Source organism: Pezoporus flaviventris, unplaced genomic scaffold (assembly GCF_033815535.1).
Source record: "Pezoporus flaviventris isolate CSIRO_AGI_PZ_B2104156 unplaced genomic scaffold, CSIRO_AGI_Pfla_v1 ptg000013l, whole genome shotgun sequence".
Lineage (NCBI taxonomy): Eukaryota > Metazoa > Chordata > Aves > Psittaciformes > Psittacidae > Pezoporus > Pezoporus flaviventris.
The window spans coordinates 16,074,682-16,100,001 of NW_026892561.1; the positions used below are offsets into that span (position 1 = coordinate 16,074,682).

Below are 25,320 nucleotides of genomic sequence, written 5' to 3' on the forward strand. Positions count from 1 at the left end.
GTGGCTGATGTTGGCTGGTCTGGCCATGCCCTTAATAACCTGCTTAGTGACTGTGGGGCACAATGGGGACTCCCTGGCACCCCAGCATTCCCCTCCCCAGCCCCTTTCTGCAGGGGTGCTGCACGAAGTGGGTGAGGAGCCACGTCCCTGCAGCATCCCCCTTCCCAATCAGGACTAAGACTGAAGCAAGCCCAGATCCTAAAGCTGGTGTCAGCATGTGTAGCCATCCCCTGGGCAGCAGCAACAGCCATGGGCCCAAGGGGGGCTGCGAGACATGTGTGTGTGTGGGGGTGTTTTGCTGACCATGCTGGGCTGGCCTTGGCCATGAAACAGGGTTTGCTTCCACTGGGAGCCTTGGAAAAGCACAAGGCTGCTTGGGACCTCTGCCTGGGGCAGGTCAACCGGAGAGCTTTGAGGGAGATTAAGGGAAAGTAATAAATAAATAAGGAATAACTCCCCCCAGGCTGCCTCTCCTTTGGCTCACCTCTCTCCCCCTCCCCACGCTGTCTCCTCTCAGCTCTTTCTTCTTCCTTCAGATGCAAATACCACAAAAACTCACTCACGGAGACAGGGCTGCTCATAGAGGGAGCTGGGGCTGTAAAGCCTTCCTCTGCTGTCTGCTTGAGTCTCACCTTTTCTGGCACCTGGGATCAGCTGGATTTGTTTCAGGATAAGGGGGCGGGGGGGAGGAGATATCAAAAAAGACTAAGGTAAACCCCCACTGCTGGCTGGGTTTGACCAGAGGACAGTTGTCCATACATGGCCCATAGCCCTTCAGATGGTGCATCATGTGCACTTACATCCCAGTCCCCTCTGTGAGAGTCCCCACGGGGTGAGAGGCTGGAGCTTTCCATCACCCCTAAAGATCTTGCACCCCTGGATGCAGCGCATGGCCAGGCACTCATGGGTACACGTGGCAGAGCAGGCAGCTGCTGCCAGGGGCTTGGTGAGTGGTGGCTGTTGCCCATCAGCTGCCCCAGCTCTGCCTGTGTTTTGCCTTGGTCCTTACCAGTTGGCAGGAACTTCATGGCAAAATGGGTCAGGCTCCTATTCAGGGCCTGGGAGCCATTCCTGGCTGGTGCTCAGGGATGGGACAGAGGAGTCTTTCACAAAACCAGGCAAAACACTTATGTTTTATTCTTACTGCAGAGGCCTCCTGGATGTGCAGTGCTTGCCAGCCCAAACCTGGCCATCCTGAGCCTGGGTTGCATGAGAGGGCGAGCAGGGCAGCACCCTGCCTGCAGCGGGGAAACCTGCTCCTCAACATGAGAAGCTCTGGGCTGGCTGGGCTGGGGAGGCAGCAGCATGCGGGGGGATGTGACCCACACATGCCAAGTACCCAGCTTCACTGCCAAAGGGTGGCCACAGGATAAGCACATGGCTCAGGAAGGGGAGCCCAGGGGCTTAGGAAGGATTAGCAAGAGATGGGAAGATGGACGACCAGAGCAAGAGCATGTGGGGGGCTGGCAGGAGCTGGGTCTTGTCAGGCAGCACATGCCACTGGCCAGGGCTTGGCACGTCACCGCCTGGCCCCGGCACCCGCTATCTGGAGCTCCAACCATCCACTTGTCGCTTCTCTCCTTTAAAAGGCATCCGAGTCCCTGCCATTATCAGGCAGGGCAGATACCACTGTCACGCTTGCAATAAACAGGTTTACAGACATCCCACTTGTCCTTGCAAGCGGGAATGGATGTCCCCATTGTCCCTGTGCCCCCTTCCCAAGGAGCTGTATCTGCCAGCTCACCCAGGGCCTGTGGACATTAAGGATGCAGATACCTGTGGATGGCATCTCCATACCCTGGAGCAGGAGTGAGGCCTCATTGAGGCAGGATGCAGGTGCCCAAAGAGCAGCACTGTAACCAAAAAAAGGCAGTAGCCAATTGGAGAGACGCAAGCATGGCTCTCAAACCCCCAGCAGAGCCAGGCTCCATGGCGGTGCTGTAGCAGGGGGGCCATGCATGGCAGTGGCTGGCACCAGCAGCTCTCCTGCAGCCTTTCTGCAGGAAGGAAAGAGTGTCCCCAGGGGACGGGCTGTGCTCAGAGCCAGGCTTCAGTGGCAAAGTTCAGCTCCTGCTGTGTGAGGCACCGTGGGGTGGTTTGTCACCAAGCTCTCCTGGTCCCAGGGCCCCTCCCGGACACCCTGTGGTCAGACGGCAGGCTGGCCATGGTGCAACATGCTTACAGGGGACAGCACAGTGGCAGGACAAGCGTGTACATCAGCTGCCCAGTTTCCATTGTCTGTGCCCCCTTGCACACCACCTCCAGGACACAGCTGTCTGTGCGCTCCTGGGCTGGACATACATTACCCAGGGCCTCATGGGCACTGTGATGTCCCCACAGTGGTATGTTGTTCTTCAGCAGCAGAAGGGGTAAGACCCATCCATTGGGATGCAGCATTTGCTCTAGGTCTGCACCAGACATTACAAGCATCTTCCTGGGATGCAGGGAAACAAGCATGCAAACATGCCTGGCTCGGCTCCACATCTGCATGCTCCCCTCGTATGTCCTGCATAGGGGCAGCCAAGATGCAGGCAGAGGGGAACAAGCTTGATCCTGCTCAGATGGAAAATCTCTGAATGAGCACAGCTTGGCTGAAACCCTCCGGCGAAGACCTGTAAATCTGCTCACTGTGACGCTGCCAGCATCCTGTGGAGCACTGGATCCAGGTGGAAAGTCCCCTTGCAGGCGGGAGGGGAGGAAGCTGTCTGCAGAAAGATGCTGAATTTGTTACTTGCATCGCTCCAGGAATGCGGTGAACGAACTCACAAAGCCCAGGCCAGAAATCAAGTGTGCTTCAGCCCTGACCTTGCCTGACTCTTTTCCAGGCTGAAGATGAGGTGGGGACAAGCCCCCAGCCCCAGAGCCTGTCTGAATTTACTGTCTTTTAACAGCTTTCCCACTCCCAAGAGCCTGCAAGGATGAAATGTGATCAGAGGCAGAGTCTTTCACCACGTTTCAAAGATGGCAGAGCAGAGCAAACTCCTATTCAGTCCTTAAGAAGGGAAGGAAGCACGGCAAGGCCACAGGGTCCACCAGCCTCCTCCCTCATGGAGGGCAGCAAAGACCAAATACACTCTTGACATGTTTGTATCCTGAGGTTGGGGATCAGAGCGGAGCCTATCACTGTTGGCTCTTGCAAGCTCTCCTAGAACAGTATTGACTACAAAGCACATTTACAGGGGAAAAAACCCCAACCAACAAACAAATGCTTGCCAGCTAGAGAGGACTGTCATGCCAGGGCTTGCCTTTCTGCAGCAATCTCTCTTCTCTCCCTCTAACACTGCTGCCAATGCTTATTTTAAGTTGAAAGTGGTTTTGAGCCTGCGCTCTACTTGATGGATTAAGAAATCCATCCTCCCAGTCAGAATCTGCTAGGAGCTCACACACCTCCCATACCACTACTCCACACACCACCACGTGCCCACGCCATCATCTGAACAGGTTAAGTGCCCCCTCCTCCTCCATGGCCCCACCTCAGCAGTGGAAAGCGGCTCCACCATGACGCAGACTGACCATCCAAAAAAGACTCGCAGGCTTCTCAAGGTCTGGCTTGTGTAACACTCACACCGAGAGCCAGACCCCGCAGCAAAGCTGGCACGGGCTCCGAATTTCCATTTCAAAGTAGATTTCAACGTGTATTTTGCTTTAGGACTCTGCAGTAGTGTCCCGGTTACAGGCCACCTCCCACAGCAGGAATGCCAGGTTCAGAACTGTTTTGGTCATGCTTTGGTTTTTTTTATCACACTGTTTCAACGTGGCTGTTACGGACAGTATGCTGCCTTCATGTTACAGCATCAAAAGCAGAGATCACAGAGAGCTGCTACTGACAAGCTGGTAAAATGCTAAATAGAAAACTCTAAAACAAACAAATTCCGAAGTTAACTAAAGAAATCCGTTGTCAGGAAGTATTGTAGGAATGGCTGGATTTTTCTTTTGTTTTTAAAAGACTTCCCTGACCAGCTCCCAGCTACTTTTAAGCCTGTAAAATAGTAAGCATGGCAGCAAGTCTGGAGGCCAACACGCTCCATCTATGTGAGCATGAAGCACAGCCTCCTCCAAGAATCTGAGCTGAGCTTGTGACATGTCTGCTCCCACATCTGCAAGGCAGAAAAGTGAAGGATGGGGATGTCAGGGACACACAGCTACGGAAAATATCCAAACACATGTGCCAAAACTTGCTATGGACTGAAAATGCATGCAGTAGAAATGACCTGCTCCAGGTGGGTGAGCACTTCCAGATGCCAGGCTCTGCACCATGGAGTTAACGTGCCCGAACACCAGCCTACCTTTCACTGCAACTCCCATCAGAATTCTTCCCCTACAATCCCAAGGGCTTTTTAGGAGATGGGAGCAGGGAGTCGAAGGGGCACTGAAAACAGGACACTGCCCCATCTGTATGAATCTTTTCTTATTTTTCCAAGGGGCTAGAGTAGGAGGGTGAATAATCAAAGGCAATTCCTGCAGCAACAGCACATCAGCATTTGAATGTGAACACAGAAGAGAGGTTGGTCCAGGAGAGGTTTAGTGACAGCAGCCAGCTTAAGAGAGTGACTGATGGCTCAGGCTTGGATATGTCAGCGGTGGCACCTACCGTTCACTGCACTTCCCAAGAGCTGGCATTTTTTTTTGGTTGCTAAAGACATCTTCCGAAGTTTCCTCCTAAGCTGGTACAAACACAAGCCAGTGAAACACAAGGGAGCAAAGTCGGCTACTGCACACTGAAAAATGGCATCCATATCAAAGGACATGCAAAGGATCCTTCAAAGTCAGGGCAGCCCAGGATATTCTCTCTACTTGCCTGGACTCATTCCCAGAGCAATCTCTGGAGCTGCTCCAAGAAAGCTTTCAAGTTGTTGGAAACTGCAAGGCTGGCACCCCCAAGTGGTTACTCTGAGCTCTTCATGCAGCCTGAACAGCTTCTCTCAAGTCTCAACAGTTCATCTACCGATAACCAAAGTGCATCATTACCTGCAAGCAGGGACTTTGGAGCTCCCCACACCACAGCAGAGCACGACCCTCTGCTGCAGCCTCAGCTCCAAATCCCACTGCAGAACAGCTGAAGACAGTTTGGACACATATTTTCAAAGCGATCTCTTTCAGATTCCATCTTGCCACAGGAAGGAATCCCTACGAGACCTCACAGAGCAGAATCAAGTGTTACAAAACCTTCCTGCAGTCAGCAATATTTCTTACATATATAGGGTTAATCCTACAGACTGATGGAGGTGACACAGAACTGCCAGTCTTTGGTGCAGCCCTGCACTGTTGCATGCAGCCTGGAGATTTCCAGCTACCAAGCTCGGTGTCCTTCCTAAGCAGTATATCCTTCGGGAATGGGTGTTTCCTCTTTCTGTGGACAGAAAATCATGACCAGCAAGGTAGGACACACAACATCTGCTAAGTGTCACAGCTACTCACAGCCACAAAGTAAATCTTATCACTCCTGAGCAGCAAATGAGCCCCAAAACACTGATCCCTGCTTCGTTTATCCAGTAACGATCAAATGTAGAAATGAAGAAGTACTTACACATCAGTGGGTTCGCTTGCTAACCCCCAGGGATTTCACTCTGCCACATGCCAGTCATGCCCCTGATCAGCAGGACGCATGAGCCACCACAGACAAAAGGCTCATTCAGAGCCCTGGCGTTGCATCTGCTGCCGTATTCAAGAGGAGGAGGGAGGGAATCACAGTCTGAAGCGCTAGAAATGTTTAAACTGCACAGGAGGGGAATCAAATTATGAATGGCTCTTGCCCTGTACAATATACCAGCACTGGCAGTACAGGGATGGGCCACAGTTAAGCAAACACTCGGGAGCAGAATACAACTCTAAGATGTGAAGGAGGCACAGAGAGGCGTGCGCACCAACCAGATGGCACCCTGAGCAAGGGTCTTAGCAGCTATTTCAGAAGAGACAAAAAGCAGATGTTTCACAAAAGCTCATTTTCCAGGTTTATTAAGTAAAGTTAACTGAATTGTTTTCATTTTGTGGGGATTCCTTTCCGTCTAACCCCGTGGGTTAGCAGAGTTGCACAGAATCACGGCTGGACTGTGATAACCCAAATACAACTTTGGCTCATCTCACCGCTGACACATATGGAATGACTTGGGGGTTACTACATGCTGTGTCTGCTTGAGGCAGGTACATGTACAGATCAGCACAAGTTGCAAATGATAGTTTACATCCTTTCAAAACAGAGCAGGGCATTCAACAAACGCACTGCAATGAGAAGACATATGAAAAAGAAATTATACAGACTTGCAAATACGTAAGAAGTTCAAGAGATGCAAGAAACCTCAAACACAAGAAATGTCAAGGGGGGAAAATCCCACTTAATTTCAGACACAATGTGTTCAAATGAAAACCCAGCTGTAATTTAAATTCCCTTCAAAATGGGAAACATAGAGTAACGCAATTAAAGAGAAACCAGGTCTTGTCCTGGGAGAGATGTGTCCAAAACCACTGATGCACAAACAGGTTCAGAGTTCTAAGCAAAATGTCCCTGGGCATTGGTGTACTTGACTCTTGGAGCCAGAGCAAAGCAATTCATTACACTTGCTGGACTGCTGGGCCTACTGCTGGGTCTTGGTGGTATTAACAGCATGTAGGATTCCAGATGTCAGAGAGAAGGCAGCACACAAACTGCTGGTTACTGGGAGAAATGCCACAGGCCAGATCTCCCAGGGATTGACTAGAGTAAGGACACCTATTTCTGGTAGCTTGGCTGCCACTGCACACAACGTTAGTGTGATGTTCTGCAGGGTTCTTCAGTTCTTAGCTCACTCCCTTCTCAGCCTGAGTTGTTTCTGTCTTGTGCATGAGCACAACTGGCCGTGCAAAATGACCCCAAAAATATAAGGGACAGGACCAAAGAAAACTGGCTGAACCTGGGGCTGGCTTTCAGCTCCTATTTCCAAATATCAGTTAAAGGTTGGAAATATATCTACAAAAGAAATGATACAAATGAAATAAAAAATGGCACCGTCCACAAAATTAAAAAAGAAAAAACCAAAAAAGAATCTTGCAACACAGCCTCGTAAAAAATGGCTTTGCAACGAGAGCTCAGTCACAAAATGAAGGGTTCTAGCTCTTCGTACATCGGAAGAGGAAACAAAGCTAAAAAGTACTAATCCACATTCTCTTAATAAGTTAAACTTACTTTCCTTCCCCCTGTCTACAAAAGGGGTAGAAGCAAAGGGGAAAAGAGGCTACCAAAAATAATAATAAAAATATTAAAATAAAAAAAAAAAAACAAAGGAAGAAAAAAAGGAAGGAGAGAGAAGGAGAGCGCACGCGAGAGAGAGAGAACAGTCTGTGGTCAGAGGCTCAGAGCAGGGCTGAGTTCCTTTTAAGGGTTTAAAAGATGCAAAACAGTTCCTCAAAAGTTCCCTCTCTTCAACAGTTAGTTCAATGCTGTAGCCATAGAAACTCAAGTATATATTGGAGGAGAGATTCTTTCAGGCAGATCCACTGTCATCTGGAGAGCTGCTCAGTGTGTGTTAATCCTCAATGATTATGGGTTCATCATTCATGGGCTGGCGTAGCTGTACTGCCTGGATGGGCCGGAGGATAATAGGCTTGTAAGGGCGTCTGGCGGCTCGCTTGGCTTCAGAGGAGGAAAGCAGCTTGCGGATTTTCCTGCAGACAGCAAAGGAAGAAAGGAACCGATTACATAGACTGGATGCTAACTATTGTAGCTTTCTCAGCTCCCCCAAGGGAACCAGGCCTGCACACACAGTGGCTGGTCGCTAACGGGATGGGCTAACGCTGTTATTTCAGTAATGAATTCCCTGGAGAACTTTTGTTTTCTGTTTATAAACCCACAAATAAAGATGAAATTGCATTCTCTGTTCCAGAATCCTTCCCCTGCAGAGCAGAAGCCATTCTGGTCCAGCCTTGTACGACAGGGGCTACTGCTGTAAATACAGCACATGAAATGGTTACGATAGCCAGTTTCCATACCATTAATTTATTTTGAAGCACAGTCAGCTGCAGGCAGCTTTGTGGGGATTTATAAAGCCAAATCACAACCAAACCACTTGTGGTCATGTTGGTCACATCCCCACCTGCTTATCCATCTCTCACAGAGCTCTCTGACATTCCTCAGTCCCAAGCAGGTGCACACAGCTGCCTCTTCAAGAAAGTCCCGTCACAGCACAAGCAAGCAACATTTGGTCTCCCATGGAGCTGCGCCTCAAGGCTGAGCTGCTGCAAGGGAGCTCCATGATGGCCACTAACCAGCCAACCAACACTGGTGCCTTTCCTCCCCACTGGGAAACACTAACACGGTGTCTCCCACTCTTATTTCTCCGATATTGCAGGTGCCCGACCCAGAAACGGGTAATATTCATGTCCTGCATTTGTTAGGAGTTTCCCTGTATGTTACAAGACCAGCAACAATTCTTATCAGATAAAAGAAGCAGTTTTCCATATGGAGAGAAAGTAAAAGTGAGGAAGAACGCAGGGGGACACACTGAAGTTTTAGAATTAGCAAAATAAAGGTTGAAAGCAACAATACAGAATGATTACTTCTTTTTGTCAATACCAGTCTCAGAGTTAAATGAAGTATTAAAAACCCCAAACAAATAAACCACCCATCAAAAAAACCCCACCAAACACAAAAAAGCCCACAAAAACAAACCCCAGCAACAATGAAAAATGTACTCTGTAATTAAAATGAGGAATTCATTCCAAAGGATGTTATGGTGGTAAAAGGCATAAAAAGATTAGAAAGGAAAGTAATAAATATTCACAATAGTCCACCAGTACCCACTATACAAGGCCTTCAGTCAACAAGGAGGGTGTGATAAGGCAGCACTGCCCACCCTTACAGGCTCCTACCCTAATGATGTTTTTGACTTACTGTGAGAGACATTATACTGCATTTAGAGTAAGGGCAGCCACATGGCTTTACAGACCACAACTCAATTAGCCATCTATTCCCCAGAGGCAGCTTTAAGATTTTTGGGTAGCCAAGAAACCCCCTTTTTGTGGTGAGCTGCTTTTTGTGTGGTTGTTTTTTGTTGTTGCATTTGTTGTTTAGGCATTTAGGTTGTTTTTAAATGGAAGAGATACAATGTTACTGAGCTGAGTTCTATCACTGTGCTGACTTCCACATTTGAGATGTGCTGGCTGCAGGAGAAATTGGTCAAAATACTTCCCTCCTCTCCCCCCTTAAAATTTACGCTTACCACACTAGCACTGACAAATCAGCAACTTCAGAAGACTTTGAATCAGCTCTGGACAGCTTTGGTCACCTCTTTACTTGTTTTGCCCACTGAGCAGAACAAGCCTGCTAGGTAGCGCATGCACAGACACAGTCTTTTGCTTGCTCAGTGTCCACATTTCACCAGTGCCTTTTAAAGTTGAAAGGCCACAGAGTGTGGGAAATAACAGGGTGGAAAGAAACAAGGTGGTAGGGAGAAAAAAAAAAAGTGATGATTTCTCCAAGACTCGTTCAGCTGAAATCGATCTACTTTTGCCAGTGGAGCTTCTTACAATATCTGCATGTGCTCAATTAGACACACTGCCATCAGCAACACGTCTCGGAGCAGTTCTAGATTCTGATCAGGTCACTCACTGCCTCCACTTGCATAAATTATAAATGCCAGGTTTGTTACTGTGAGGCTTGAATTCAAAAACTTACTCCTTTCAACTGACCAACTTTTCAAACTGCTCCCCCTCAAGGCTATCAACTTTTACAGCACCATTCTCAACAGTGCTACACAAAAAGGGGAAGGGTGCATGCATGTAAAACTGTAGGAAAGCCTGCTTTCTGTGACTGAAAACACAGCCTGACCTCAGCTGGAGCATGATATGCAGATACTGCTGCTAGATTGATTGCTATGGAGCTAACATAAAGCTCAAATTGTTTCAGAGCTCACAAACAAGTCTTATATTCTTCACACTGGAATGTAGCAGATGGTTCAGGGAAAAGTTAAAAGGCGAAATGCTCGACGGAAAACCCGTGCCGATAACAATGCTACATCACTCAGGCTTCCCTGCTTTTCAACAGGCTGCCAAACATCTACCTTCAGCACTCATCATGCCACTAAGCAGCAAGGCTGTCAGACAAAGAAGCCCGTTCTCTTTTTCTTTCTTAAATGGAAGAGATAAGGTCTTACTGAGCTGATGTCTATCACTACGCTTTGATTTCTGGGTTAGAGATGTGCTGGTTGCTGTGGGACTGATCTTCCCTGCCTCCATCAGTGGTTCTGCATGAGCAGACAATTCTGTGCCTTTACAACAAACTGTTCTCACAACCAACATCACACTTGATGAATATTCTCACTGTTCTGTACAAATCAAAGGGCAGGGCCTTGTAGTAGTACTGAGACGCTACTACCATGGACCTGCAGTATTTCTTGTGGGTTGGACGATAAACATGTCAAGGAAGTGTTTTGTAGATGCAGGATTACAAAATAAGCCTTGAGCATCTAAGGACTGATCTGCATCCACAATGGCACATGAGTTTGCTAGAGCTGCAGGTCTGTAGCAGGATCCCAGGACCTCTTTACCAGAGCAAGAAGACAACAGGAATAAGGAAACTGCTTCCCCTGAAAATTAAATACTTCTCTCACTTTAGTTTCATTATATATGAAATCCTGCTGCTTACTTTCTCAGCATCTCACAGAAACAGAATAGAGAAGGGAAAAAGCAAGTAAAGATACGAACTCATGTGAAATGCACAGTTGCATTAAAGGTGTACATAGGAACAAGTCTGACAAGGAAATCAATTTCATGTTTCTTATGTGTTCTAGCAGGGGTGGAGGCGTTCCTGCACTGAAATAATCATCCAATACATAGTGGTTAACAACTTGAACATTACCGATCTCAGATTGCTTCTGAAGCCCATCTTTGATACTAGGCCCACTGAACAGTCACTTGACACCTGAAATACCTTGAGGCTGAGGAGGAATTTGGGGATGTCATGACTCTGACTATGCACTTCATGCTGAACAAATGAAGATTCAGAATAGTGACCAATTTACTACTAGCAGAAGAGATTAAGTACTCAAAATTCCTGAACCCCTTGGACACTTGTCAGGGTTCAGACATCCAGAAATTCCCATATCCATCTCTGCTAGTTACTGGAGGGATGGGTAAGTGCTTCTCTACCTGCTGGAGAACTGATACCAATTGTTGGTAACTCCAGGCTTCAGATACAGACAAAAGCCAGAGAGCTTCTCTGCTTGCAAAGAAGGCTGAAAGGCAGGACTGGCTTTGCTCTGACCTTCTTTGAGGATACCCAGGAGAGAGGCATCAAGTTCTTGGGAGGAAACCACACAAGAATGTCTCTACTTTTTTCATCATACCAAGAAGCAGTCCTCCCTTCCTAGGAATAATACAGTTCTGGGACCACAGACACAAAAGCTCTGGCCACATAGCTTCTACCACGCTGCCAGCAGCTTGTAAACAGAGTTTACAGTGAAACTCATGCAAGGGAGGTTTCTTTCACTATTTCTATCCTCTGCACAGACTAACAAGAAGGACTAGCAGAAGCAGCACCACCAAAGGAGGAAGACAGAAACTGCAGAGAAGGCTAAATCTCACCACTGCTGGTGGCAAATATAAGCCATCAGAGAAATGAAGCAACTCAGCCAATGGAAACCCTCTGTGTCACTTGTAGGTTTCAGCACTCAGACACAAGAGGAGATGTTCTGAGAGGTAATACAAGAGACTTCAGTGTGCAAGAGGGTATGAAGAGCTCTGTAGAGGAGTCTCTATTCCTCAGCATCACCTGTGTACCAGAAGGCCCTATCTTGTTACTGAGACACTGCAGTGGGACCTCCAAAGGCAGTCATGGGTCTGAACCAGGTGAACTTCCCACCTCTGTCTTCCTTCCCTTATTGACCATCTCTTACAAGAACTGCTCTGGAGGAAGAATAATCTGCTTTCTCTGGAATGCAAGTTCATTATTAGGCCCATCAGACATGATTAGGTATATCAGAGTCTTCATCCACCTCAACACTGGCAGTGGTCTCTGCATTCAATTTGTAGCAATAGATCTGCTAAAGAGATCCTTGTTCGACCACAATTATCACCTGCAGCACCCCCAAGGAACGCAAACCAGAAGACCTCCCCTTAAGCCCATTGAAAGACCCAGTTTCCTACCTGGTTTCTTCAGTGGCCATGTAAAAAACATCATCTGGTGCATCAATCCAGTTCATCCTCCTCCTTTTCACTGGAGGCATGGATCCACCACGAATTAATCGGACTTTTGTTGGGTACGATTTCCCATTGAGCAGCAAGTTTCGGCTTGGTCCCTAACGTGATACATAAAAAAGTATAGTTATGGACTGCAACAAACCTGCAGCAGTAGCATGTGAAAAGCACTCAAAGGAAAAGAGAATGAAAGTTTTTGTATCACTTGTTGAGAGCTTACGGTAAAAATTTCCCCTCTTGCCCATGACTGAACACAGAATTCACATAAAAGCAACTGTCCACAAGCAGTACAAGTTAAGCACCTTCAATATAAAATAGGACAGCAATACTCCAGTGACAGGACAAATAATAAATGAAAGGCATTACCAATAATCTGTTGCTTGTGTCTGAAAGATGACATCAAGGTTGAAAGATTGAGCATAAGACTTAGATTTCAGCTGCTACCATAAATCTAGAGCAAGTCTATTGATTTCAGAGGATATCTAGCTACACAGCAAACCAAATACAAAAATCAGAATTTACAGTTATTCTGGGGTACCAAACTTACCCATATCCTTTTTGTTCTAGGGAGGTTAATATTTAACGAGGATAGTATATAATTAAACATGTTGTTGAGAACAAAGCTTAGTAGCTTTCATCATAAAATCCTTTTAGCATTTAACACCACAGATTTACCATATATATCACACTGGCATTGCAAATCAACACAGGTATAAATTTTCCAGACCCACAGAAGCCCCCTTCCACTCAACTGGGTAAACACGAGCTGTTATTACGAGAGCTGCAGGTGAAAAGGAGCAAAGTTTTAAGCTTCTCATATGCAGCTGTCCTTGATCATCTGAAATCCAGTTCTGCTGCCCCTCTTCCTGCTGATTAGCACATTGAGAAATCCCACTGAAATCAGTAACACTGGACAGTCAGAAAAGATGCAAAATAAGGGCCCAGAAAATTCAATTAAAGCTGGTCAGAAAATGTCCCAGTAGAAATTTAATTCTTGTGTTTCATAGGCCATCGTCCGAGGTCAGACCATCTCCCCAGATGCACTAAGCCTTCTCCTTCTGCCCACAAAATGGGAAACTGAGCATGTACATGAGGGATGTCTGGCCTGGGAGAGCCACCTCAAAATGAAAGGTGGGGACATGAGGTATTCATGTCCTTAAGTGCTGGGTTATGGCACAAAAGCACAACCAAATTTTATCACTTTGACTTGGAAAGGGAAGATTTCAGTCTGCCAATCAGGGAAAAAAGCCAGCAAAACCCTGCATCTCAGTTTTATTTGAGGAGAAACAAAAAAATGTAAGATAGATTATTTTTTTCTTTTTTGACCATCCTTAATCCACTGTGCTACCAAGATCCACTTTCTGTCAAAAATTAGGGCTTTAGAACTGAACAAACAGAATCCCACTTTTTAAAATCCTTAGCTCTTTAAAGCTGTTGTCTACAGGTGCAATAACAATTCAATTTCTTAGTTGCCCGGCTCCATGTTATGCAAGACAACTTTGGCATGACAGCAGACCACTGAAATACTTCAAGAAGTGCGTGTGTACCTGAGATATATTAAGGAAAATATTTAAAATAAAAAGCTTTTCTGTTGGTTTGTTTGTGTTTTGGTGATTTGGTTTTTTGTTTGTTTGGGTTTGGGATTTTTTACCCCTTCCAAATTTCTCCATGAAAATCCTTTCATTAGTGTTGCAAAGGACATTTTCTCCACATCTGCTACATACACAGGAGAACAACTCTGGAAAAAGTTCTTGGAAATACCTAGAAGGGGCACTCCTATGATTCCAGGTTGCCTTTTTTCTACCTGCACAGAGCAATCTGTTTCAAATGGTACATCCTGAAACAGGACCCTTTGATTTTCTGTTAAGTAGCACACTTTATCAAGCAACCAGAAATCAAAACAGTTCAGAGGTTTTACCCTAAAACACTTAAAATGTGTTAAGTCATCACAGATTTCTCCCAGGGCACTGAGTTGGTTTATTCAGCAGACACAAACAAGTAGCCAGTCTCCTCAATGACAAGAAATGAAGCTGGATTAATGGAGGAATATAATTTACCACTTCAGATCAGATGTTCAAGCAACAAACCAAATGAATGCTTCATTATTACAACAGACTAGCATGCTCAGGTTATAGCCTACTCTCATGATCCTGCACACTATCCAAGATTATTAGACTTAATAATGCTTGTGATCACCACTCAGTGACCATTGTCATACCCGCTGCTGACTGACCCATGCCAGTGACTCTACTGACGCTTACACACTGTGGCAATTCACCTAATGAGGTAAGCTCCACTTTATCAACATCAGAAAATCATTTATTTGGGGGGGGGGAAATTATGCTTGAAATTCTCTCCCATGAGCCTCCCACAAGCCATGTATAAGGGGGAAAAGTGATGCAGAGCCTTTGCCCTGGCCCCTTAGCACCGAGGTGAATTTAATGAGAAAGCATTTTGCCAGAGACACATCAATCAGACTGGCTATTTGCTTCTGTCCTTTGATTAAACTCAGCATAATGGATGAAAGGCTAGGAATAATTTTTACTCAAATAAAATGCAAGCATTCTCAGCAGACAACTTCCATACCAACTTCCTAAAAAAAATAAAAATAAAAAAGAAACTGTTTTCCAAACAAACCCTTCCATCATTTCAACCTTCCTCCTTCAGGGAAACACATTCCACCTAGAAACACATCCCAGAACTTTGCTATAAACAGCCACTCCGTTTCTGTATGAGCAGAAACAAAATGTTCCATTCAAAACAGAATCTCATTTATATACAGATAGATTTGAGGTTTAAATTGCATTTTAACCACTTGGATGTTTCATATGCCCAAAAATTGTGGTTTTTATTTAAAGTTTTCAATAAATTAGGTAAAATGACCAGCTGCAAACAGCAAAGATGGAAGTGAAACACTACGGTTGAATGGGGTGTTCTATCTAGCACGGGTTAATAATCCTCCTTTTCCCTGTTTTGGTTAAATGAACATTCTCTTACCATTTGTCTGGTTTGTCCGTGGTTAGGCAGACCTAACAAACAGGAAAGAGAATAGAGCTGGTAAGACCATTGCTTTTCCAAGACAGAAAAAAGAACAAAATCAAAACACACGCAGCTATAATTGCAACTGTGTTGTTTTGCTAAATCAAGAGTTGTCTACCAAACTAACTTCTCCCCTCCTAGAAAGGTAACTGAGAAAAGAGCTTCCTTAACAACATGGTTTGAAGAGCAGAGGCCCCAAGTTAAAAACACATTCCATTTGCCCAGTCTTTTCTCTGTTTGCTCACACGTTTCTTCTAACAGCCACTAAAAGTACACCTCCTCTTTCAGATCCGAGGTTTTCCTCAAGCTTGGGAAAAATCTGGCATTCTGTTTTAGTTTTGGAAGAATTCACTGACATCAAGAAAAAGAAAATGGAAGATATTGTACACTGTCAAGACAGAAACAAATAGAATCTTTCCTAACATCCTCAGATCCCCAAGGGAACTCTTCAGCTCAGGCATTAGCTACTAGCTATTAGCAAACAGACTGTATCTGCTGAACCTGCCACAAGTAAATACTTGCACAGGCGTAGCTCCATCAGTCACAAAGCTCTGTGACTCCAGCTACCACACAAAGCCCTTCCCCAGTAACACAAAAACAGCACTGTAAAGCACTGAGCACAATGGCTTGATTCTACTAGCTTATTTGCTACACTATCAGACACCCTATCATGCTGCCACAGCCTATGTACTGAACTGTACTTTACACATATAGGACCTTGTAGGACACACAGAGGTCTTGGTATGTAAGAGAATGACATGTTGCTATAAGGCAGCAGGGTATGACACAGAATGATTGGAGACTTAATGAACCTTTTTAGGTCTAGTTAGGTTTAGTTGTCTGAGATGCACATTCCAAGAAAACACCATTCCATTAGCATCAGTGCACCAGACCACCTTTTTCAGCCCCTTCTGGCTCAGAACCAAAATGTCAGGATACCACACCAACAGGTACTACAGGACAGGCACCAGCAAATGCTGTCGCTGGCTGCAGAAGTTATCAGTACAAACTCTGCTTTTACATTTATAGCAAGCTTCCCAGCCTGACTTCTGACACTTTCCATTTCTAGCGAGTTAAACCGTGATGAAAGAGCAAAGATTTTTAAAGAATCCAGCAAAAATGGACTTTTACAGCTCATGCATGGCTCATACTCCCAACAGATTCCTTGACATTCTCCTTGATAAACCAAACACAACGTACTCACAGCAACTATGCCAGGAAACCATGGTGCAGCAATGTAGCAGGAGGGAGAAAGGCAGAATGGGGCCCACTTCCTGAGCATTAAGTACTACAACACCACAATAAAATCAACAGCTTATACCAAGTATATTTTCTATTCTATGTTGCTACTTCAAACATGAAGACACATAATTTCAATTTTTGCCACATTTTTGTTTCCGAGTATCCACAGAGATGAAGAAATAGTTGCCAGAAAGATTTCCATCAACTCTGCAGAACAGATGCACCAGACACCAAGTGAGAAGACCAGTTAACAACCTCTGGATGTTGACAAAGGCAATGTAGGCGCCAGATAATAATTTCTTTTTACATGGGAGCAGCAACTGCATCCAAAACACAGCTGTGAGCGGCCGTTTGAGATGGACGGACAAAGAGCTCCACAGATGTTGGGAAACAGCACAGCCAGCAGGATGCAACCTCAATCTGTTGGCTTCAGAGCCGAGCTTTAACACTTGTTTTTTCCTCCCCCCCTTCATAACAGAAAGATAACAGTTTCTTCATTTACAAGAGCTCTGAGAGATGTAAATCAGTTGAGGCTAGCCCCTGGACTGAAGCCACACATTTCATTTTAACCATGCTCCATATCAGCTCTTTGCTTGTACTAAGAACTTTCTTGATCACAGAACAGACTTGCCTACAGGAACAGCTGATATGTGGCTGCTGTGATGACTATTGCTGGATACTACCTGTGACAACTCTTTGCTCCAGTACAATAGGACACAAAACAAAGTTACAGTTTCAATACAATTTGTATGCTTGCTCTTACAGTAATAAGGTTATCAGCATATTAATCTTAGCTATCTATTAATTCCCCCCCCGTCACACTTTGATGACTGGAGTTTGAAAGAATGAAACCAGACACTAGAAAGACTAGCTTCAGTTTGCAATAAAAAAAAAAATAAATCCCCCTAAAAGCATATGCAGCTGAAGCTCGCTATTAGATGAACAACTTTTACCCACAATGGTCACCAAAGAGATGCAGAGAGACAGCATAACATCTGTAATGCATTGCAGAACAGCTGTGAAGTCAACAGGATGCATCTGTACCGTAAACAATGGATTCTTGCCCGTAAGTTTTTGGTGGCTTCTGTATGAGAAATGAGGTCTGCGAGACAGGCACCTATAAGAACTAAATCAACCCTCTGTCTCTGGGTAAGGAGTGGTGCAGACACATAACTCACCATATAAAACTTAGTCCTCCCTGAGAAGCTTGTTCCATTTTCACAGATCAAGGTTTGAGAGACACTTCTCACGCATACGCATCCACAAGCAGGTTAAAAATGTAAGGCAGCTTATGAATATAAATCAGAAGCAAAATACAATAGGATTCTGACAGCTCCTCTCCAGGGGAAAAAATCCCCAAAAACTAAACAACAAACCAAAACCACAAACCTGCCTTTATTTTATGGAGGGATGTTTAAAGAAGCCACAGGGTAGAAAGCATAACTATTCCTTACAATGATATCTAAGGTCTAACTGCCTGAATTGGACCTTAGATACCATTGATATGAATTAACACAGCTCTAACAGATCAGAAAAAACCACTAATCTCCAATTGAGATAAAAAAGTAAAAAAAGAAAAAAGGGGGAAAAAAAAAAGGAGGTATTTTCAAGATCAACCAAACCTTTAAAACCACACAGTATGAAAGTCTACAATGACAAATCTCAGCAGGTCTTCCACTCTTTGCAGTCAAAGAAATTGGAATGCACTCTGAAAACTCAAGATGACACAATTTTTCGACAGCACTGAAAAAAAAACCCAAAGACCTACAAAATATCCTGCCACTCAATTCCACCTGCCAGTCTCCATACACTGAAATAAAGAGGAAGTCCCAGAGGATAAAATGAAGACAAGGTAAATGGAAGGTATATCTGCAGATAAGTATAAATGTCCTTTGCCACAGATGAATTCTACATTGTTACTGAAACGGCAATAAAACACCTGATCGCAGTACAGAGATAAACTGACAACCACAGAGCATGCCTCCACTCCCCACAGCTTAGTGACAAAGACCTCAGAACTGTTCTTCAAAAGTGTAAGCACAATTACAGAGATCTTGGCTCAAAACCAGTCACAGCAGGTTACTATGCCCTAACAATCCTTTCATTATTGAAGTATCAAAGCTGCAGATGAATATGTTTTCATCCAAAGAAACACAGGTGGGGAAGGACTATCACAAACAGCAAAACAAGACTGTAACTACTGTTACTCTGCAGCTTTATCTTTTGAGGATGTGGGAAACATCTCCTAGTCACCCAACCTGATTCTTTTCCAACAATTGCCTACCATTTGAATTTAATACTTTCAGATTTGTTGAAAAAATAAAACAAAATAAAAATAAAATGAGAAAATACATAAACTTCCATCAGCAACTTGAGCACCACCCCAAGAGCATGCTGTGTGAGGAGGGAATAGCTGGCACCCAACAACATAGAGTGGAGGATGGGAATTTAGTTTCCCAATGGGATGCAAACCAGCACATCTGGTCCCACTGGAAGCCTGAGAGTAGACACGTATGCTTTTTGCCAATCCAGTCCCACCCCCTGCGAGTCCAGCAAGAAGACATCAACACCTGAATGGCAGCATTCAGAAATTAATTCCCACCACACAAACTCAGCCTGCTTTTTTAACCAACTCTGCACAATACACAACTGTGATTCTGAGAAGCAGGAGAGCCTAAACCCTCAGCAGTGTGCCCAGTGCAGACTGGAGTGCAGGGGCATTTCTATGAAATTACTACAGCAAGTGCCAAGAAGCTGCAGAACAGGCGCCAGCCATGGACACTTTTCTACTTGGACAGAACTCTCCCAGTGATTTTCCACCCCTGGACATACATACCATTCCCTGTATGTTTACAGATCATGTCATAGTTTGGCACAGGAAGTCTGTACAGAGCTGACCCCTACCTAGTACCAAGGACAAAGAGTAGGCCAGCTTTCAGCCACTGGACATTACTTGCAGTGGTTAATTTTGTATTTACTCAAACTTACTGACTCCAATCTTCAGTATATCCGCCAGCAACCACAAAAATATGGGTCCTTCATGTTAACATAATTCTTCCTTATATTTTTTTTTTTAACCAACTGGGACATTAAGCAGTTAGTCACAGACGGCATTTTGGTTTTAAATTCTGTTTACCAAAGAGAAGCATCATGCAGAACATGCAATATGCAGTAACATTCATAAGCACATCTTCAGTCACAATGAACTCAGAAAATTTAACACACACTTTCACAACCAGCAAGTTTACTATACTAAAATACACTGCTTTCAAAACTCCATACACTCTTCATATGCATTTTCCTTTTCCAAAAGTAATCCTCCTGGGATTCCATCCTTCCCAGTAGTAACAAGAACATCAACAGTACCACATTTGTGAGCAAGCTAGAAAAAAAATATAAAAATTCATGCATGAATGAGGCTTGAAGAACAACGACTTCACTTCCAAGTTACCAGTTCACTTGAAGTAGTCTCTGCATGTTGACATATACACACAGTTTTTGCAAGCTTGTAAAAATGCTTTAGCACCCCTCCCTTTCCTAAACTGCCAAGAGTGTGATACTGCTGTGAGCAGACTGAGAGTACACCTTCTAATGATCAAAGTCTATAAACTTTTAGGAATTCAAGTGCAACAAGCAGAACAGAGCACAAGTTGTACCAAACACCACCTAGACTAACATTTTCTTAAAAATCTGTTGTACATAAAAACAATGTTAAAACTGCAATTTACTTACCTAAGTAAGTTCCTACCAAGATTGGCAAAGGAAAAGGAAAAAAAGATTTAAGGTTAAAAAAAGGAAAGATTCACACAGTTCTGAATACAGTAGCCCAGCCCCATGCAACAAATACAGAAACACAGAGTGGTCTGGTTGTAATGAAATGCAGAAGTGATCACAGCTCTCTGTGGAACAGATAAACCCAAGACAACATTAAACAGACAGCAACACCAGAAGAGAGATACCACAAAGAAGAGTTTTAATTTTGCATAAGTAACTAGTGACTTGTTACCCATCTCCTTCCATAATCCCTGCACATTAACCTTGTTGGATGTGGACAATCCTTCCTGAAATGCCTGGTCTAACAATTCACATTAATTTGCTTCACAGTACCTCTCAGATGATGTGTTTGTTTGAGCAAAGCTGTACCTTCTGCTAAGAGTACTTCAAGGACCCTATTAATACTTTCTGGGCAGTGACATCCAACTATGATGAGTCAGTAGCTACCCTTGGACAAGTGCGCTGAGAATGGAGAGCTGCTATCTATCTTGGTGTTGAGGGATGGGGAGGAAAAGGAGGGGAAGTCAGCAAGTGGCTGCATGGTTCTGAGTTACCAGCTGGGCTTAAACCATGACACCTACCCGCATCCCTAGAAGAGCATCACAGTATATTCTGCCTCGCTGTAACACACTACAGTTGAAAACCAGAGGCAACAAAACCATGCACCTCACTGCTTTAGCATCTGCTGACCCAAGCTATACAAACTATATTATTCACTGTTCTTAGAATTATTCACTGTTCTTAGAATTGCGAGTACTACACATCATATATACACATGATATGTATCACACATGTAGATTCCACCTAATGACAAATTCTGGCTTTGTACTATCTGGGACATTTGCAATTCTGCCCTTGAATTGTATTCATTTCCTCTCATAATAATTACACTTGCTTTCTACCATGGCCTTGGGATATGCACTCTCTTCATAAATTAAATGGTTTTCACTAGTTGATCCATAGAGCACAATGCCCATCTGCTGATTTTCTTCCCAGATCTTTCTCCATAACATCAAAAGAAATTAAACAGTATCATAGCTAAGCTGAAGGCAAGTGGAGAAGTTTCATTTAACATTTCAATACAAAATCCTAAGTAAAATTCTCAAAAATAATCTGTACTTTTGATATATAATCTAAGTGAGGAAGTTGCACAGGCACACAGTTCTTGGGGTCTCCAAGGAGCATTTCAAGCAACTTGTCATTCCCAGCTGTGCTGCTGCTGGCTAGAAAAAGTCATTCCTTTAAGATGCATTAAACATCTTATCTCTTAACACTAGTCAGCATTACTCTGGTCTGGGTATCAATAGCTAAAGCCAAGACTTCTCCCCAGTACTCTTGTGTATCACATTATTCATCAAAGGACCAATACCCCTTGCAGTTTACAGTTATTACTGGATGGGCAGATTTCCTTTGGCTGGTTATCCTCAACTTTGGAAGAGCAGCAAGGGCCATGGTTGACAAAGGCAGAATTTTAATGCAACTTATGCACAGAGAGAAGTCCAAATTATCTGCAAGGTCTAAGTCAGCTAGAATAAAATCTTTGAGATAAGTCTGGTCACCTACATAGCTGATACTAGAGAACTTCCCTATATTCCCACCTCGACAGCTGCTTTGCTCAAGAGCAGTATTTCTACTTTCATGCTTCTGTTTTGATAATTAAACTAATGCCATGCTAGGGTGATGAATGCTTCCAGCTCCAGGAGTTCATTCCCATTTCCCCAAAAGGAGGTGAGAAACAGTGAACCAGAACATGTTAAATTAGACTGACATTCTACTTTGGTTTAGAAATCCCCAGTAGCAGAAGCAAGGTATTCCGACAGTTAATTAACCTCACTCAAAAAATTTGCAGCTTGTTTCCAGCCAAAGTTTTTCTCCTGTACCTTCTGGCTACTGCAGCTCATTATTCCATTCCCATCCAGACTTAAAAGCCCTCTATTATTACACTTCTACTGCTCCTGTCAGCAGAGACAAACATCTACAACTTCCACTTTGATAGAAGCATTATACAGCACGTTTTCTAGTCCCTTCACTGTTTTCATGGTTCTTCTATAAACCCTCTCCAATTTTCAGCATTTGATCCACTACTGTTTTATCAGCGCAAGTTTGTTGCTGGGAAAAGCCTTCCCTTTATTTCAGCTACTCATTCACGTTCTCTCTCGGTGCCAATTTTACCGTGCATGTGATGACTCTAAATACCAGATTTGATTAGATGAAAGCTAACACGGTGTCAAAGATAAGGGAAAAAATTAAGAATCTAACAATGCTCTCTCCCTTCCCCCTGTAGGATTTGCATAGACAAGTATCACATAGACCCCCCCATACTGAATAGCTGCAAGGGAAAAAGTAAACAGGGTCCAGAACATAAAACACCCTCTCCATCTCTCTAGAGGAAGTTTCATGGCAAGGATTGGCAGTCAAGCTCCAGACTCTTAATGATAAAGCAATGAACTAATAACTTTTAACATTTCACTGTACTCGGCAGCTTATGAGACTCCATGTATTTTCCATGCTCCAAAAATGGGATTCTGCAGCAATTTGTCCATGCCAACCTAATGCCGAAGGAGCTGGGAGGGGCACCGTATGCCTAATGATGCTTCCAATGTGATTTAAAGAAGCAGAAACAAAGCTTAAACAAGTACACCATTCTTGTAAAATAGAGTGGAGGCAGTGAGGAGAGATGAGATTAAGAATATTTTCCTGTTCTTGGAATTCAAGCACCAGTCAAAACTCTAGATGCTTGGCCAGACAAACCGTATTTGTGCTTGAAAAACAGTGACTACCATAAGCAGGTAGTCACTAGGCGCTGTGGAAATTCAGAGAGCTACTCACTCCACATCTACATCCCTCATTACTGGACAAAGCTTCTGAGAAAGTCAAACTAACCAAGGCAGCAGGATTTTCTTCCCAAGTTCAGGTTTTTAGCATTAAGAAGGGATGAGTCAGAAAAAGAATAGTTAAAGATACTTAGCTGGAGTTACAGGAGCAAGAGAACAAAAAACACACAGAAAATTCCAAAGGAAAAATCTGAGGTACTCTTTTAAGTCCAGCAGTTTCCAGTATTGCCTAATTAGTTTAGTTCTGGCCGCAGCCCAGAACTAAAAAAATAACCAGTCTCCTTTTCCTCTTTGATCTCTCATCATCAGACTTCAATCTGACCAACCTGCATCCACCTATAGAAAAGGTGTTCTTCATGTCAAAACCCTCCACCCTCAGTCATTGTTTAGGCACATTTAGGAACAGTGTTTCCATTTACACAGCAACATTCATCAAGGCACTTCACTGATTAACTGTTCTGAAGGCTGAATTCCAACCACTGACCACCCATCACCCTAAAAACCAAGAGGTGTAGAGACTCAGAGGAAGATCTTTCAGCAGAGTTGCCTGAAGGAATGCCCAAAAACCTATGTGAACAGTTCAGTTCTCAGCAATGTTAAACAGCCTAATTCTAAGCAAAGGCAGCAAGTGACACAGGAATTTAAATGCTTAGAAACCTGACCACCAATATACACGTATAAACATGGATCCTAATGTTTTACCCTAAACAAAAATATAAGCTGTTACTTGGCTCATTCCCTGCAAAGCAATCTCGATTTTATATTGCTTTATACACTGGCCATCAGGAAATAATTACAAACTCGTCACACAGAATCAGCTTAGCAACTAGCCGTAATTTACAGTATATGTACTTCTGCAGGGAATTTGGAAGCAAGAGCCCAGAACCAAAAAGCTTTTGTCATCAGCAAAGAGACTTAAGCTAAAGCCCACCATAAAACCTGTCCGCTGTCACGTGTCAGACTTTGACATGGTGACTGTAAGATATCTTCCAGGTGCCACCAACACAGCACATCCACACGTAGAAGAGAAACCCCTGGATAATTCATGTAACATTGCAGTAGGTTAACAACCCCTTGAAAACTGTTTCAACATAGATGGACAAAGTGTCTTATTGTACTCAAATTTCTGCAGAAAGAGTATTTTCAATCTCTCCATGCAGTTGTCTTAACTCCATCTTTTATTTGCAGTACACTCCTACAGTGACCTAAACCAGCTGGTATGTGCCACTTAAGGGGAAAGGAAAACCATAAAAACAACTAAGAACACTCCCCCCCCCCCGTTTCATTTACATAGGAGCTATGTAAATGAAGAATCTGACTTGTTATAATAATCCAGTCTTATTATCATTATCTTTCTCTTCTATTTTAGGTCAGTTGCTATCCAAAAATCAGTTATTCTGGATAGACGGGTTTATTTCAGTCCTTTTTTGCTAATTCACTGGCTCCCAAATTCTGGTCACAAGGCCTCACCACTCTTGCTGCAATTCAACCTGACTTCACAATGGTTTCAGCCTGTGCTCCCCTTCTCTCCCTTCCCACCAGTAGCTCCCCCAAACTAGTAAGCCTGTATGACTCCATCCAGAGCGAAGGAGAAGTCTCAGCGCCATGTTCCCAGGCCTGGCACAGCGCAGGAAACCAGAGTTAGCCATGCCCAAAGCCAGCAAAGGTTACTAGCTGACCTACAGGGCAACTGGGTGCCAGTGCTAAGCGGGCACTGGCACAGAAACTGACACCAGGCCAGAAACAGATCCACCAAACTTCCACCATCTGTTTGCTTGTGCCCAGCAGATCTTGATCCAAGTTCTTTAAACCCGTTTCCTTGCAGGTCGTTCCTTTCCCTCTCCTGTCTCGGCAAAGCTTCCAGCAACCGAGGATCGGAAAACATTCCAGTGTCAAAATTGTGTGGCAAATGTTTTCCATTCACAAATAAGTATCAAACAACAAGTTTAAGCTGAAATGCTCTCAGAAATATCCAGTTAACACTCACTATCCAGCAGGTAAATAGATTCTGTGACTGAATCATACTCCACAACCTAGCATTTATAGGAACAAATACTACACCAAGTATTTCAGTGGCTGGCTGAGCACAGGCCAAGCAGATAAAGCAGCAGGCATGCGGATGAGAGCCATTGCCTGCACAACTGCATATACATGTTTCAGAGAAACACATATTCTGAGGAGCCTGAACAGGTACTTCACCAAAATCTTTGCTTTGCAAACTGCGCCAGCAGCACTTATGACTGAAATGTACCTAATCAAGTATGTA

The 25,320-nt window shown here is 44.1% G+C and overlaps 1 protein-coding gene across 4 annotated transcripts in view; it reads right to left on the minus strand.

The window, feature by feature from the left end:
- Positions 1-5,939: 5,939 nt before the first annotated feature.
- The window catches only part of MTA1 (metastasis associated 1), an 81,629-nt gene continuing 62,248 nt past the window's right edge, over positions 5,940-25,320 (minus strand). For 3 of the 4 annotated variants that reach the window (XM_061451802.1, XM_061451803.1, XM_061451801.1), the window contains 3 exons: positions 15,163-15,194; positions 12,115-12,266; positions 5,940-7,638 (listed from right to left, as the gene is read on the minus strand). In XM_061451802.1, coding sequence (XP_061307786.1) covers positions 7,500-7,638; positions 12,115-12,266; positions 15,163-15,194 — 323 coding nt within the window. In that variant the 3' untranslated portion in view covers positions 5,940-7,499. The remainder of the gene's footprint in view (positions 7,639-12,114; positions 12,267-15,162; positions 15,195-25,320) is intronic. The other variant, XM_061451804.1, reaches the window with a different exon arrangement.